This window comes from Callithrix jacchus, chromosome 17, assembly GCF_049354715.1.
Source record: "Callithrix jacchus isolate 240 chromosome 17, calJac240_pri, whole genome shotgun sequence".
Lineage (NCBI taxonomy): Eukaryota > Metazoa > Chordata > Mammalia > Primates > Cebidae > Callithrix > Callithrix jacchus.
Genome location: NC_133518.1, coordinates 28240421 through 28258254, shown reverse-complemented (window position 1 = coordinate 28258254; position 17834 = coordinate 28240421). Strand labels below are relative to the sequence as shown.

General features: G+C 38.6%; 1 protein-coding gene and 1 long non-coding RNA gene across 4 annotated transcripts in view; one reads left to right on the top strand and one right to left on the bottom strand.

The window, feature by feature from the left end:
* The window catches only part of LOC144579894 (uncharacterized), a 112706-nt gene extending 100431 nt beyond the window's left edge, over window positions 1–12275 (top strand). Inside the window, exon 3 of the long non-coding RNA XR_013528476.1 lies at window positions 12171–12275. This is a non-coding gene — a long non-coding RNA (uncharacterized LOC144579894). The remainder of the gene's footprint in view (window positions 1–12170) is intronic.
* The window catches only part of VEPH1 (ventricular zone expressed PH domain containing 1), a 232489-nt gene that overhangs the window by 12033 nt on the left and 202622 nt on the right, over window positions 1–17834 (bottom strand). For all 3 annotated transcript variants that reach the window (XM_008983589.5, XM_017965729.4, XM_002759456.6), the window contains one exon: window positions 13757–13874. In XM_008983589.5, the coding sequence (XP_008981837.1) occupies window positions 13757–13874 (118 nt within the window). The remainder of the gene's footprint in view (window positions 1–13756; window positions 13875–17834) is intronic.

The window sequence follows — 17834 nt, the reverse complement described above, 5'->3', positions numbered from 1 at the left end:
TGGGCAGGAGAGATGGAGAACAGAAGTGACAAGCACAGATTATATATCACAGTCAGCCAAGTTCAGATAAACAAGAGAACTTCAAAAGTTCATGAAAAAATGGTATTAAAAGAAAAAAATAAAGAGTGGAAACTGTTTTTCTCAAAATAAACTCCATCAAGTTCAAGACTCTTTGATAAGTGGTGATATCAGCCATTTAGTCCTTCATGAAAGAGCTGGGGGTCCTGGGAATTTAACCATGTTGATGCAGTCTTTTAAACATTATTAACTGAAGCAAAATAAGTACCCTTTGAAGATTTTTTAAGATTAGGAAATAAAAAGACAGAAAAAGCCAAGTCAGGACTGTCAGGTGGATGCCTAATGATTTTCCATGGAAACTCTCACAAAATCGCCCTTGTTTGATGAGAAGAATGAGCAGGAGCATTGTCATGGTAGGGAAGGACTCTCTAGTAAAGCTTTCCTGGGTGTTTTTCCCTCCTTCCCTTCCTCCCTCCCTCCCTCCCTCCCTCCCTCCCTCCCTCCCTCCCTCCCTTCCTTCCTTCCTTCCTCTTTCCTCTTTTTCTTTCTTTTTTTTTCAGGGACTCACTCTGTCACCCAGGCTGGAGTGCAGTGGCACAAACATGGCTCACTGCAGCCTCCACCTCCTGGGCTCAAGTGATTCTCCTACCTCAGCCTCCCTAGTGGCTGGAGCCACAGGCATGTGTCACCACACCTGGCTGATTTTTAAAAATTTTTATTTTTGTAGAAATGGGGTTTTGCCATGTTACCCATTGTCTTCAAATTCCTGGGCTCAGCTTCCAAAAGTTCTAGGATTGCAGGCATGAGCCCCGTGCCCAGCCCCTGGGTGTTTTTCTGCTAAAACTTTTGCTAGCTTTCTCAAAACACTCTCATAATAAGCAGATGTTATCATTCTTTGGCCCTTTAGAAAGTGAACAAGCAAAATGCCTCAGGCATCCCAAAAGAACTTGCTGTGACCTTTCCTTTTGATAGATCTGCTTTTGTTTTGACTAGACCGAAGTATTTATGCCTACAACTTGCCAATTTGTAGGTATTTCGTGCTACAGACATGGTGGTGGTTGTCTTATTGTGGAGGAAGGGTAGAAAGGAGTTAAAGGGGGAAAACCGTAGGTCCAAATAATGGAGAAAAATCCTTTTATCTTCTGGTGGTGGAATTGTAGCAAATGAGATGCCTCCAGTGGTTTCTTCTCAGTTAATAAGAGCATTTAGCATTCATGTTATTCTTGTCCTGGAAGGCTGAGTTCCACTTTTTGTTAATACCCTTTGCCATTTATTGATTCTCCCATTCTTCTATTCAAAATGCCTTTATTGAATGCTTATCATGAACTAGGCACATGCCAGGTAAAGGAAATATAAACACAAATATGACAGTCTCAATCACTGAGATGCAGAGCAATGCAGTAAGCAAATGAGTACAGAGTAGGATAAGTACCAGGCTAGATCTGCGCACAGGGTCTAACTGCAACACACCGAGAGGCACTTATTCTAAACTGGGGCATAGAAAGCAGAAAAGCTTCTAAAGTAGATGCTGTCTTCTAGGCTGAATTCTCAGGGACAAGTTGCAGCTATGAAGGTGAAGGGAGGAATGTTACTGAGCCAAAAAAAGAAATAAAAAAGAAAAAAAGTTTATAGTGAAGGACCAGGGCTGAGGGAGGGAGGCATAAAATGCATTCTGAGAACTGTAACTCATTCTGGGAGGGAGCAGGGAGTGGGAGAAGAGGCAAGAGATGAGGTGTGACATTTAGAGAGACCAACCTTAAAGAACCTTGGGTACTATGCAGAGTGGAATGTAATGCTTTGTAATGTAACATAATGACAAAAAGCCTGGATAGTCACAGACCTTATTTATTTCAAGTGCACAAGAGGTCAATCATTCACTCTCCATCTTGTCTTAAGATTTGTTGCAATTCTGAATGTCTTTAACCAATTAAAATTTGTTTAACCAGTGTGCTGAATGCCATGCTTACTCTTTATTATAATAGACCATATGAGACTGTTCCAAAGACTTTCTCTGGTACAGGCCTATGGTTTATTGGGTAAGGGCACTGTCTTTGGAGGTAGACCTCAGTTGAAGTCCAAAATCTGCCACTTACTGGATGACTGGTTCTGGACTGAGCTTCCCTTTCCTACTCCCTAGAGTTATAATTAGCACAACACAAATGGCTGTGGGGGTTTTGTTAGTCAAGCCATACATCCCTGAAAGGACTACAAACACCATAAATGAAGGCACATAAAAGTGCCACAAAGGTTGACAGTGGCCTTGCTTAGCTGGGACCTGCTCACAATAATGAATCAATAAATGATAGCTACTATCATCATGATTGACATTATGGATCAATGTAAAACAATCATCATCATCCTTTTATTGTGATGAACACGTGGTTTTAGAAATACTGTGACCTAATGGCTTATATAAAAGTGTCAGGAATAGTAAGAGAATTCAGAGTAAGAAGAAATCCTGCAATCTCTGAACTTGGACCTTTAATAAAAATGGAGGTATGAAAGGCAATTCAAAGTGTCTCAAAAAGAAAGATGTTCTCTCTCTCTCTCTCCCTCTGTGCATGTGTATGTGTGTTTTACAGACAGGATCGGCTGGAATACAGTGGCTTTATCATAGCTTACTATAACCTTGAACTCCTGGGCTCAAGCAATTTTCCTGCCTCAGGTGTGCACCTGCAGTGATTAGAACTGCTGTTGCACATCATCACATCTTGATAATTTTTAATTTCTTTTGTAGAGATGGGGTCTTACAATGCTGCCCAGGCTGGTCTTGAACTTTTGACCTCAAGTGATCCTCCCACTTCTGCCTCCCAAAGTGCTGAGATTATAGGCATGAGCCACTTCACCTGGTCCTCTTCTGTTTTTGAGTAATTCATCAATGTATTCATTGAAACTGCCATTTGCAAGTCAACCCAATAATAGATTAAGCTGCCTTGGGAGAATTTCCTATGTTATCTGTGGTTACTTTCTTCTCTTCTGAGACTTTATGCTTGTTTCTGCTTGTTCTTGTGACAGGCTGGAAGGGATGACAATAGACAGTAACCTCCACATAACTACTGTTCACATGGCATACTGACTTTCATCCAAACTCAGAAAGTCCTCATACTGTGTGCTTTTTGGCTTATGTCAGTTTTGTCTTGAAAGTATTGTATTATGCATGAATAACTCATATTTGAGACTTTCATGAGTTTATTTTGTGATATTTGAATTTCTAGATATTCTTTTCTGATTGTTAAAGATAAATGCCTTCAAAAGAAAACATATTCTGGAAGAAAAAAATATAAACCCCAGGCTGGGCGCAGTGGCTCAAGCCTGTAATCCCAGCAATTTGGGAGGCTGAGGCAGGCAGATTGCCTGAGCTAAGGAGTTTGAGACCAGCCTGGGTAACATGGGGAAATCTGTCTGTACTAAAATTTAAAAAATTAGCTGAGTGTGGTGGTGTGCACCTGCAGTCCCAGCCACTTGGGAAGCTGAGGCAGAATTGCTTTGAACCCAGGAGGCAGAGGTTTCAGTAAGCCAAGATTGCACCACTGTACTCCAGCCTGGGCAACAGAGTGAGACTCCGTTAAAAAAAAAAAAAAAAGTACACACGTACATGCACACACACACAACCCTCCAATTCTTAGTTTTTAAGTAAGAACTGAGAAAAAGTATATTATGTTATTTTCCCCCCTTGAAAACACTGCTTCTGGGAATTATGACTGCTTTATAGTCTATGGGGAATTTCTTTTTATATATTTAAAGTTTCAAATTTACTTCAATCTTCTTCTGTGGTTTTACTGATTTTTTTTCTTTGCTGTGGGTGCCACTTCTAATAAAGCCAACTACAATTCCAGAGGATATGCATAAAGAGGGGTAGAAGCATTAAATGAAGGGGCTGTAGGAGCCACATTTAGTAGACTGAGTGTCTGGGGTTTTTGAAATTGCTAAAGATGATAACAAATGGCATGTTTCTTATGAATCTCCAGGCAGTGTTTTAGAGTGCAATATTTCTCTATTGGTAGTGGATAAACCAGAAGGCATAATCCTCACTGATTTTGTAACATCTTAAACAATACTGTGGGGACCAAAATTGGACAGACAAACTAAGTTTGACAGCAGCCCTTTGAGGGCACTGCCACATGTGACTGAATGGCTTCCTTTCTCAGTAATTTCATACCCATCAAAACATAGTACACTTTCTAGGCTTCTCTGACCAATTACTGATGTATTGATGCAAAGAAAAAAGCTTCAGAACGACTGTGTTATAAGCGTTTAGAGCTATGTTTTCTGAACTTTGTTGTGAGACCACCTAAATAAGAATGATCTGCTGGCTTGTTAGAATGCACATTTCCAGGCATCACTCCAAACCTACTGAATCAAAGTTCTGGGATAGAGTGAGAAACCCTGCATTTTAAACAAGGGCCATAGGTGATTCTTATGTTGCTCAAAAACTTACAGGACATAATTCGTATCTTCATGGTAGATGACAGTCATAGGTTATATGACATATGAAAGAGTAAAATGGCAAAACCAATGGTAGAGAGAAAACTATGACATTTTGATAAAATTAAAGACAAGAATGGCAGTATAAGCTTAGATTCATGTTCTTGGTTTCAGTCAGCAGGGTTACAGAAAAAATGTTCAGAATTAGTGTTTGTGGAATTTTGCTTATTTATTGTGTTAATAGTGTAACAAAAATTATAAGGGCACTTTCCAAGAAGGTAACCTGTTCAGCAGTTCTGAGCAGTACGTGTCTTTATGAGAAGCTCATAAAGGAAGCTCATCAAAGAAGACTGGCCCAGGCTTGCTGAGCAATGACTGATAAAGACCAATAGGAAAAGATTGGGAGGGTGGCATTGAAGAAGTTATTTTTTTTATTTTTTGAGACAGGGTTTCACTCTGTAACCCAGGTTGGAGTGCAGTGGTGAGATCTTAGCTTACTGAAACATCTGCCTCCCAGGCTCAGATGATCCTCTCACCTCAGCCTTCCAAGTAGCTAGGACTACAGGCATGTGCCACCACAGGCTAATTTTTGTACTTTTTGTAGAGATGGGGTTACACCATGTTGCCCAGGTTGATCTCCAACTCTTGGGCTCAAGTGATCCACCACCTGGGCCTCCCAAAATGCTGGGATTACAGGTGTGAGCCACTGAGCCTGGCCGATAATTATTGAATTGTAGGATTAACTTTTAATAAGAAAGGGTTTCACAAATATCCTATGTTGTTCCTACTTAGTCTTATTAATAAGATCTTGTGGAAAGATATTATTGATGACATCTGGCCATAGGACTTTAGTTTTAAATGTCGAGGACTTTCCCATACTGCTTGGACATTGTAGAGTTTGTCTGGGTTGGAAAAAATAGATCTGACAAGCTTGTGCCCCATCTGTGATAAGGAGAGCCAACTCATTTGGGTTGTACCATTTGAGCACATTGTAACCATTGTCCCACCTGCCTGTAAATTCTTGTATTCTGGAACATTTTAAGGTGTTACCTACACTGCTTTCATGGAATTTTTTAGCATGAGTTCCATCTGTTGTGGTTCAGCACTTGGCTTCAAACCTTTTGACAATGAATGGACATTTATAAGTCTACATTGGAAGCTTTAGCAGTTATATAAACACCATCACACACTGTATGTTATATATAAACACACACATGTATATATACATATATGTGTACATATCCATGTGCATGTATATTTTTAATATATATGAATACATCACACATTCTATTAATGTGATCTGTTTGTTACAGTACTTTTGAAAAACATTTAAGAAGAGACTGCTTGTATAAAGAATATATTTGGCACAAAAGAGATGCTGTAAATGTTATTATATGAATATCTTTTTCCTGTAAAATGAGTCACTGTTGATTCATTAATCTGTTTTTTTTTTGTCACTTGACTGAGAAAAAATTTATTAATGAAAATTTTCTGAGAAACACTAACTTTGGCCATTCATTTATTGGTATATATTTATTGAGCATCTATTGAGTGCTAGGGGCTGAGGATAGATGGATGAAGAGAGCCCATTTCACAGAACTTACTGTTTACTGGAGGAAGTAGACATTAATCTAAAAGTCACGCATAAAAGTACAAGATGGCAGCTGTAACCAATGTTATGGAGGAGAAGTTTGAGGTACTTTGAGGACCTTGGTATGCATCAGGGGGTTATAAATGGCTTCCAATACTGAAGCTGTGAATTTGATTTGTAATCAGAAGGCTAAGATCTAGTGTAACGAGGCGAAGAGGGAAGAAAGGGAATTCCTGGTATAAGAAAAAGTACATATAAAAGCATGGTGGCAGGAAGAAGCACAGTGAGTCTGGGAAACTTAAAGAGGGTTCTTCTAGGAAAAGCAAAGAGAGCAGAGGAAATACAGGACAGGGTGAAGCTGGAGAAGCTGGGGGAGACGATTCCATGTGAGACCACGAAGGGTATGTTACGAAGTTTGGTCTTTAAGAGCTATGGGAAACTACATAAAATTTCATGCAAGGGGTGGTACAACAAATTTGTGCTTTGAAGAGTTCACTCTGGTTGCATCGTGTGAGATTGGAACAGTTCAGAATAGTTCAATGAGGAGACTATGGCCATTATTGTAGGTAAAATGTGATGGCAGCTTGCACTAGTGGTATGGAGAGAAGCGGACATATTTGAGAGCAATTGAGAAAGTAAAATCCTCAATATTGGGGTGATAGATTGGATGGGGGAAGTGGAAAAGGCAATGAGTGGGTCTTTGGTTGGTGCAATAGATTGAGTGATGTTGCATTCACTGAGCTAAGGAATGCTGGAAGAAGAGTAAGTGTTTGGGGGAAGCAAATAGACAATCAAGAGTTTTAACTTAAATGAACTGACACTGGGCACAGTGGTGCATGCTTGTCATCTCAGCTACTCTGGAGGCTGAGGTGGGATAATTGCTTGATCTCAGGAGTTTGAGAGCAGTCTGGGCAACACAGCAAGACCCTATCTTAAAAATAAAATGAACTGATTTTGGGGTGCCTTAGAAGCAGTCAAGTAGGTGGTGGGTGATGTAAATCTAGAGTTCAGAGAAGAGGCTGGGACTGCATATATACATCTGGACATTTTGCATAGAAGTGAATAGTGGAGTAAGAGGGTTATGCCAACAATGACTAACTGGGTAAAGAAAGGTGAGCTGAGAAGGGGTTTCCAGAGAGTAGGAAGGAAGTTAGAGGAGTGTTATGTCATGGAAACTGAAGGAGAAGAATGTTTTAAGAATGAGGAATTGGTCTACAGAATGGAATATTGCTAAGAGACAAGTAACATGAAGACTGAACCATGTGCAGTGCATGGGTGACTTGCAGGTTTTTAATGACTATATAGAGAGATGATAGAGTTAGAAACAAGGTTAGAGAGGGATGAGTCATGAGGAGAAAGAGACAAGGAAGTGGACAGAGATAGACAACTCTCTTGGCTTTAAACGGGAAGTGAGAGATAAGGCAGTAGATGGAGAAAAAGGGGAGGATAAACCACTTAATTATGTTTAGAAGCCAATAGGAGGACTCAGTTGGAAGGAAAAAATTGAATAGAGAAGAGAAAAAGGTTAATCTATACTCAAAAGTTTCTGAGAAGGTGGGAAGGATGAAATCCAAGGCAAAATATGACCATTCTTTGGTGACTTTATTCTCTGTGGCTGCTAAAAAGTACTGGTATGTCTTTTAAATAGGTGTATTTGTGGCTGATAAAAAAAACTTCATTCTTAGTGTACCTATATAATAAAAAAAGGATTACTCTGCAAGATGATGGCTAGAGCTCTTTTAAAATATACTAAGTGCTTTATTTTAAAAATTTCACAAAATTCTTGAAATCAATGTCATCTTATGCTTGTATGGTGATGAAACTAATGTACTCACTAATGTCTGCCTTTGCTAATGTCTGCCTTTACATAGCTTCTTCTCATCCCTATATTGGCTTGACTTAGCTTGTTCTCTATGTGGAAAAGGATGCATTACTATGTATAGTGATTTGTTTGTGGATAATCATAGAATGACTCATGCTTTGTTGCAAGTATAAGGCCTTCCTGACACTTTTTCTCTATATCAAGACAAGATTATGGACCCAATATCGAAAGGCAGATGAGTAGGACTGTGATGCTGGATGAAAAATAAAAGTTAATCCCTGAGGGGTGTTAGATTACTGATCTTAGCTTGTTTCTCTTCAAGGTTCACAAGTTATTAGCACATTTACTACAGGCTCTTTGCTTATGTGTATATTATAAGATTTTAGCATAATACTAAAATTCAGTTTCTACAATATGTTGAAAGCTTGTACACAGCAGTGTTCCAAGAGATGCCATTTCTATTTTCAGTTCAGTTACTTGTTTTCAATTTTGAGAAAGCATTAGATTTTTAAAAGTTAGATTTTACAGTTGCATTTCAAAACAAATTAGATTTTTCCATGGTTATTCTATCACTTAAGTAATTAATGAATTACTCAATCACACATCTATTGGCCAAACACTTATTAAACACTATAATGTGCCAGGCACTGGTTAAGGCCCATACAAAGATGAGGCATAATGATGGTTCTTCTTGTAGTTTACTGTCTAGAGGGAAAGACTGATGGCCACATGCCATATGCAATATAGAAGTGTGGACAGAGGACAGAAAGGACAGAGGGAGAGAAATTAATTCTTCTTGGAGATGGTGTGTAGGTGTGTGTGCATATGCGTGTGTGTGTGTGTGAGAGAGAGAGGGAGAGAGAAATGAGAGTGTGTGAGGAGGTTGAAGAGGGAGAGAAGAATGCTTATGCCACAGAGGCATAAGACAGGAATATGGAAGATGGGGAAAGGGAGAAAAGGAAGATTTCAAGATAATAAATTATCTGAGTTCATAAATGTGTTTTTATTTTGTCATTGAATATTGCGAAGTATCTCTGAACAAAAAGCCGAGGTTAAATTTTTACATAATTAATATATACTCAGTAGTCCCAGTATATAAATGTGAAAATGTGAAGTTATTGTATAAAAAGCATTTCCTTGTTTTCATTGTTCTGCCAACACTTAGCATGTAGAACAGTGCTCTAACACATGGTGGGAGAATAGACATACTACAATGCTAGCCACCACATATGTCACAATTGAGTTTTCTTTTATCACTTTTAAAGTTCTGTGAAAGTTGACATTGAAATTTAATGGAAAAGCTTCATATTCATGGACTCACAAGGCTATTTGTGGCCTTATGGGCAAGGTCCTCTCAGAGGTCATTTAGTTCATTTTCACATTGGCATCTAGAATGGAAAATTATCTAACCCACATGAAGGGCGCCCCTCAAAGAAGAGCCACAACTGCTGTTACCAATTCTTTTGACTGTCTGAAGAAACTCTCCTGATAGAGGAGGCATTTTGAAACCACCTCTATTTGCCCATTTATTAATAATGTAATATAATAAATACCACATTCTTTTAAACAAAATTTATTTATTTATTTATTTTAGACTTAGAGACAGGGTCTATGCTATGTTGACAGGCTGGAGTGCAGTGCCTATTCACAGACATGATCATCGTGCACTACAGCTTCAAACTCCTGGCTTTAAGGAATCCTCCCACCACTCTCTCCTGAGTAGCTGGGACTACAGGCACATTCCACTGCACCCAGCTTGACAGTATGTTCTTATAACACAACCATTTGAAATCAAGTTCTAAGATGAATCATGATAGAAAGTCGTCTGAAAAAATTGTTCCATTTTCTTTTAGAACCCAAGAGGACCTCTTACTCTTGATCACATTCAAATTCTAAATGTCTAGTGACTAAGAGGCTAATCATATGGGGTTGCTTAGATTTATTGAGGAAGACAGGAGTGCCAAAACTCTAAGTTGTTTTTTGTAGGGTGTAAGAACAAAGGCATCCTATGTGTCTCAAGAAATGAGTGAAAGTCATGACCCAGTTCTTCCTCCTACTTTACAAAAATGTGACTGAAGAGAAAGCCAGTTGTGTTCCAGGACAGACCAGCTGACTAACTCTTACTGTTAACATGCACTGTGCAATTTCAAGACACAAGGACAACTGATAAAGAATATTAGCTTGGTTTTCCAGAAATAAGTTCTGTTCTGTTCAATCTACTTGCTCAATCTCCATTCTCTCATTCATGTGGAGTAATGAGATCTACAATAAACACTACTAGGCAAGTCTCTGAGGATTACTGAGTTATTTCAGTAATTTTCTAATCTTCTACTTTGAACTTTTATAAAATGATTATCAGAAACTGAATCAGCAGTTGGAAGAATTGGAAATAGATTCTGCTGTAATCATTTCCTGTAAGTAATAATTTCTTACACATTATCACACCAAAATCTCTGTTCATTTTTAAGTAGAGTAAATCATCGAGGAAGTAGATTACTTCTAAAAAATTAAACTTGTCTCTGGGTCTTCATAATATATTATAACATTACTGAATGATTGTTCTTTGAATTTCCAGTATTTTATGTCCTTAACTTGAATTTTCCCTATAAATTGAAAAGTCAGGTTCTGGAATTGGCCTGTCAGGATTAAATCCTGGTTCCATCACTTAGAAGCTGTGTGACCTTGGAAAAATTACTTAATCTCTCTGTGTTTCAGTTTTATGATCTGTACAATGAAGTCAATAATGGTGAGGACATGAGAAAAATGCATGCAAACTTAGCATATAACTAGAATGATAAATGCTAGCAATTATAATCATTTTAGGGCCTCTACATTATTCTAGCATTTACTTTCCTCTAACTATCTGTACTTTATCAGATTAAAATTTTATTATTCACCAGATACTAAACTCCTGTGAATTTCTGCGTGTTGATGGTGAAGTTGGTGGGAGAGTAGTGATGATAATTTTACTTGAAGATGGGAATGTATGTGAGTTGAGCATGTCAGCCAGTTGAGGTACTGTCTGTTTCTGAAGGAGTCCCCTGGCTACACACTGGAGTCTACACACTGTTAGGGAGTATTATATATTTTTGGTTGTCTTTCCTAATGTCTAATTGAAATTCTCTAATTGTTTTATGTTTCATTTATAGAGATGCTGAACAGTATTAAAAATATTGAACATGAATATATGAAAATAATTATTGTATCATTTGTTAATTCTTTTAAAAAATATTAAAAACCCAGTTTTTTCAGCCTTTTGTTCTACACTCCAGTTCTACTTCTTTTGACCTCTTCTCCCTGAGGCTTGCAGGGCAATGGCTTGATGAAACTCAGACCATTACATAGAACTCAGTTGGGCACAGTACATTCTAGGCACTAAGAGAGGCATAGAAGTGGATCAAGGCTTTACAAATGGTGACTTCTCTCAAGGAGGAAACAGCCCCAACCTCCGTTTGCCAGGTTCAGAATGCATTGAGCATGGTATAGGGATGAAGTTGATATGGTTAGCATATCATCACAATCTTGAAACATCACATTTTGACATTCAAGGAATATTTGACATTGCCATTTTAAAATATTATACATTCATTCCTTCACTCACTCAACAAATATAGCATACTAAAACATGAAAGAAGTATGCTAGATTTTCTCAAATACACCTTTTGGCCCTAACTGAATTATTAATTTCTTTTAGAGAAGATACATTGTACCTTATTCATATTTCTATCCCAAGGGTCAGTGTGTAGAATACACTCAACTGTGACAAACATGCTTTTCATAAATGAAAAATTAAATGCAAGTAATAAGCTAACTGTGCATGACCAATAAAGTATTTTTTATTACGTCTCATCTTTAAACTTTGAATTTAAGCAAAACTTAAATGCAAATACTGTCTCTCTGAGTAATATATTTGCCAACAGTATTACGTTAGACCTTTCACTAAGATTAAATATATAATTTATATGCTTATATAAAAAAGAAGATGAAATCAACAAGGGTTTTGATGAAAAAAAAAAACAGTTTAAAATAGGACTTTTCTCAAACTCAAATCCTCTTTCATGTAATAAAAGGAAATGAGCAAAGAAATCCAAACCCACTGAAGTGTTCAGGGCCAAACATTTTGATTCAATATGTTCTACTCTAAAATATTTGGTCTTGCTTGAATTTTTATTGCTATATGTTTTCAGTCTATATTTAACTGTGAGGAACACAAATAAGAAAGAGTGAATGTGCAGAATGTTCTTTTCAAGAGCATGGCAGTGAATTTGAGAAAATATATATTAAAGGAACACTTTTTGTGTTTTTAACTTTCAGCTCCTTCTCTGAGGCCTCCCTTGGCCAGATATGATTAAATATTTATTGATCTAAGGACTCAGCTTGCTTGGAGTGAAAACTCTTCAGGGCCTCTCAGAGCTACCTAAGATAAGTACCTTATTTTACTAGCTCTCAAATAAAGTTTCTTTTACACTCTGTCTTCTTAAATGAAATAAGGTCTAATTAGAAAGTTTTATAATGGAGACAGTCAATTCCCCAATTCCTTATTTGTTTGAATTAACTTGTAAAAAATTGGGGTGTTCACTCTGGCATTGGCTCAATCCAGACTCTGTAATCAGCCAACAGTCTGTGCTTGACAAAGGCTGGCATCCTAACCGCCAGCTTCTGCCATCCACCCCATTTCCGTGGGGTAATACACTTTAATTGGCACTTCTCCGAGAGCCCTGCACATCTCCATCTGGCAAAATAAACATACTTTTTCGAGTCAGCCTTAACATCTTGGCAGTTGACAAGAGGACAGACTTGCCACAATGGGTAATCTTTAAGATGCATAAATCCTAAAATTAAAGGACTGAGTACAGGTGGTATAATCCACGGCTTTCTAGAGGATGGCTCATCTACAAAGTGGCTTTGTGTTCAAGAATCTTTTAACACTGCTCTCGTGGTCCAAACTGCGGTTCCTGAGCCATGACAGCATTGGAGAGCTCTCTCCTCTCAAAGGGCACATTAGGGATGAAATATTTCACTTCCAATGACAGCGTAACCTTTTGGACATAGCCTTATTCGCAACCTGTTTCCACTGGTCAGATTGAGCCAAGTGTATCCAGTAGGCAGAATGGTGAAATGCTTAAGAGCATGGGTTCTAGAGTCAGGCCGGGTTCAAATTCTGCTGCTGTTAATTTAGGTTTGTGACCTTGTGCAGTTATCATATCTCTCTGTGCCTCAGTTTCCTCATCAGTAAAGCAGAGATATTATCAGTATTTTCCTCATAAGATTATTGCAAGGATTGATTAAATGAGATAAGGTATTGGATATGTTTAGCATAGGGTATGACTTGTATTTGCTAACAATTATTTTAAGGCAAGGTCAGTAGACCAAATTCCTTGAGCAGCAGAATGGAAGCGGAAGGGTGAATAACCAGCTATAAGGTTATTTCTCAGATAATTTCTTACTCTTTTAATGCTTCACTTTTTACAGTTTAATCACCAAGCAACAGCATTAGGGATTACAAGAGATACTATGATCTGTGTGCTGATTCACTGATTTAGTGTGGGCTCATTTCCTTAAGGAACACACCTTGACAGAACACTTTTTTTCTCTCTAACCCTCAGGGTCATCTGGTTGAAACGACAACACTTTTAGGGCAAAATGGCTCATACTGCTTCTTTGATAACCACATATAGTTAAGGGATTTTTTTCTCTTCCTCCCCCTCCGAAAGTTTTCCCTTTTTCCTATGACCACTTTGGTGAGATGCTATTCTCAGCACAAAACGGGACATGATTGTGCATTATTACAACTGGGGATGTTTGTGCAAGAGGAAGGCCACCTAGAACAATGCGGCAGATAGATCCCTGTAAATCCAAGGGGCACAAATCATTCTTAGCAGCAGGTAGGGGTCTCTTACCAGTTGCTTTTTCAGGGTTGTTGCACATGAAGCATTGCCATGCTCCTGCTGTTTCGCTGAAACCAAACACGTCAAAGAACCTCACTTCTTCCAGATGGAGTTGTACCTGGTCCAGATCCTGTTTCATAAACACAAAGCACAAAGAACATAAGATGCTTTGCCTGCTACCTAACACTCAGAGACTGGAAAAAGGGGATGTGGATCAGGTTGGTCAATCTCAGTGCTAAGGACTAAGAGGCAGCATTAAAAAACAATTTCTTTTGGCCAGCCTTAAAAAAAGCTTTCAGCTCAAACTTTTCCATGACAGTATTCATAAATGCAGCGGGAGTGAGCACAGGCCCCAGGGCTGAGTGTCAGGATTGATGTGTCAGAGCCTGAAATGGCCCAGAATTTTCTTGCATCTAGCAGTGGCTCCAGATTTTCTAAAAAGAAGGGATATCCAAATGGCAATGTGGTTAGAAGAAATGCTGCTGCAGGATTTACATTTTATATAAAATTGAGAAGCAATTATCCATATCAAAAAATATTGTTGGCTGGGTCTGGTGGCTCATGTCTGTAATCCCAGCACTCTGGGAGGCAAAGGCAAGCAGATTGCTTGAACTCAAAAGTTCAAGACTAGCCTGGGCAACATGGCAAAATCTTGTCTCTATCAAAAATACAAAAACATTAGCCAGGTATGGTGGTGCATGCCTGTGGTCCCAGCTACTCAGGAGGCTGAGGTGAGAGGATAGCTTGAGCTTGTGAAGCAGAGGTGAAATTGTACCACTGTACTCCAGTTGGGTGACAGAGTGAAATCTTGTCTCAAAAATATATATATATGTGTGTGTGTTTGTGTGTGTAATATTTATTTTATTGGCTTTACAGGGGGCTGATGGAAAATGTGGGGGTGGCTTAATCCCTTAGCCCTTGGCTCCAGTACTGTTTAGTCTTATGCTTTATCCTAAAAGTGTATACAACTTTTGATTCTATTCCATATCATACCTGCATTGATTTTTTTTTCTGAGCAGAGACTTACATTGTTGCCTAGGTTGGAGTGCAGTGGTGTGATCTTGAAGGTTGCTCAATGCAACCTTCACCTCCTGGGTTCAAGTGATTTTTGTGCCTTAGCCTCCTGAAAAGCTGGGATTACAGGTGCCTGCCACCACACCCGGCTAATTTTTGTGTTCTTAGTAGAGACAGGGTTTCGCTGTTGGCCAGGCTGATCTCCAACTCCTGACCTCAAGTGATCCACCTGCCCTGGCCTCCCAAAGTGCTGCACCCAAAGTGCAGGTGTGAGCCACCGTGCCTGCCCTGCATTGGTTTTAATGGAAGATAATGCCTTAAATGATATATCAATAAATTAGTTAACTTTCTTCCTCGAAATGGTTTTACAGACTTGATACTCCAAGAAGATTGCCCGTGTTTTATGTGCTCCATGTCACTGCGCCAATGTGTTCCTCTTTAAGGGGCAGGGGAGAGAGGTTCTGTTAGACTGTAAATGGATGGAAAATTATTAGCCTAACCAAATTAAACAGCTCTCCTGTCCTCTTGAGGCTTTCCTATTATGTAAATGATTTGTATTCTTTGGTATAGGATGGCCAGAAACTGTACTGTTAAAAGGTTCCTCCTCCTGAGAGGGACTTAATGTTCTTGCTAGCCTTGCATATGCCCAGCCAACTAACATGTTTCTGCTCTGTTGAGCTGGACTTTATTTCCTTTCCTCTAGCCTACACACTCTTACTTCTCTCCGTATAGGAACAGTTCTTAGAAATTTTGAGGGCTGTGGGGCATAGGCACTGTTTTCACTGCTTATAAGGGATCTAAATAGAGAATGATCTAGTGGCTACCCAGATTGCATCCCAAAGCTCCTGATTCTCAGTTCTAAATTTCTTGACAGAGGTGAGAAGTATGTCCAACTATGAGTTCACTGGGAAAAGAAACATTTCTATTTTTTTTTACAGTACCCCCAGAATTCAGTCCATTAATGGATTAGCACTGGTTTGTAGAACCAGCAGAAAGCTTTTTTTTTTTTTAACTAATGAACTATATAAAAGTTATTACAAAAATTTAAAGGGAATCTTTAAAAAGAACATTTACACACCCAGGAACATAAACACAAAGAAGACAGGGATTTTGTCTGTTGTGTTGGCTGCTATAACCTTGGCACCTATAACCTTGGGACCTAAAAGTGCCTATCACATAGCAAGCACTAAACAAATATTTGTGTAATAACAAAAGGCATGCCCTCGGCCTAGAAATGAGTACTTTTCAGCATCCTTTGTTAAGCCTGTTATGGCTTGTGTCCTGGGGTTGGACATTTTGGAGACTTGACGGTGATTGCAGCATTTTGGCTTGCTAACCTTTAATACCATATTGCAGGCATTCCAACAGGTGCTGTATATCTAGGAATATTGTTTTGACAAAAATGATTTTGAATATGTTCAATGGAAAAAAAGAAAACTTTTTTAAAGTGTGTTTTCCAAGATAAAGACTGAAGCACCTGGGAGTTTTGTAAGTTTCAAAGGATACAATCCATATTAAAATGTATGGGGGAAAAGCAGATGTTCATAAATATCAGTTTCAAAACAGCCAAGTCTCTGAAGTCTGTACTTGGCCATTGGCATGCAGATCACTTCGCTGCTTCCCACACAATTAAGGATCAATTTTTCATTTACCACAAACACTACTAGTAAACAAACTGCTTAAAATAATACTTAAGGGGTCCTTTATTTTCCTGTTCTGAGACCAGAAATGTCCCAGGTTGTTGCCTATAATCCACATTTGTCTTGGAAAAAAAGTTACTTTAAAAGTTTTAGACAGATGGTAAGCTACATTCTTGTTTTCAAGTTCTGAAGCCAAAAGCAGGCTTACCTCTTCAGGGGATTTAGGTGTTGTGCTAAAGGATATCCATGGTAGTTGTATGAACTTTGAAGTTGGTGATAATAGCAACTTTGAATGGAAAGACAGATGAAACACATATAGTTTCCAAAATTTGTGAAAAATCAAAGCAAAATAAATCACAAAACAAGCAAACACAAACCAACAACCAGTGATACCTAGATTATTGGAACTTTGGCCTCTTAAATGTGCTTGAGGTCAGTAGTTCTCTCTCCTACTTAACCTTCTTTGCCCTTCTGGGTCCTGTAGCTTCCCAGGCCTTGACCAAGAATTGCTATATGACTTCTATATTTTTAAAACAGGAGAACAAAAATAGATTTGTTTAGAGAATCGCAAACTTTCTTTAAGATAACTAGACTCCAGTAAAGTGATATAAATAACTCATATCTAACTCTAAGTCACTGTCTGAGTATTTTTCAGTTCTAATGGTATTGTGGCAGACAGACTCGAAGGTGACCTCCCAGAAATTTTCACCTTGTGGTGTTCATCTGTTTGCATACTCCCATCCCCTGTGTGTGGAAAGGACCTATGATTTGCTTCTGACCAAGAATGTGTCAAAGGAGATAAGATATCAATTCCATTGTTATTACACACACACACACACACACACACAGACCTGTCTTGCTAGCAGATGCATAGGGAGACCCTCTAGCTGTGCTTGAAGAAGCAAATTGCTACATTATGAACTACAGAGACTATGGGTGGCCTTTAGGATCTTAGAGGAGGCTTTCATCTGGTTGCCAGTAAGAGTTCAAAGTCATCAGTCCTACAACTGCAAGGACATGATTCCAGCCAACAATCAGAATGAATTTGAAAGCAGACCCTACACATTTGAACCTGTGTGAAAACACAGCCCAGCCAATACCTTGATTGTAGACCTGTAAGACCCTGAGTGGAGGACCCAGCTAAGTTACAGCTGAAGTCCTCATCCTCTGATACTGTGAGATAATAAGTATGTGTTGTTTGATGTTGCTTGGTTTGTGCTAATTTGCTCTGCATTATTGAAAATGAATACTGAGAGTGTGCCATGAAGAGGAAAGAAAAGTGACATCCTTTTGCTCAGTTCTCCATGAAAGTGATGATTCTATTTAGAGGAGTCACATTCTCCCCAGTACACTCCAAATTAGGCCTCAATAAAACACAAAGAATGTTGAAGTTCAAATTATTTTCATTGATGTAAAAAAAAAGGATATATATTCAT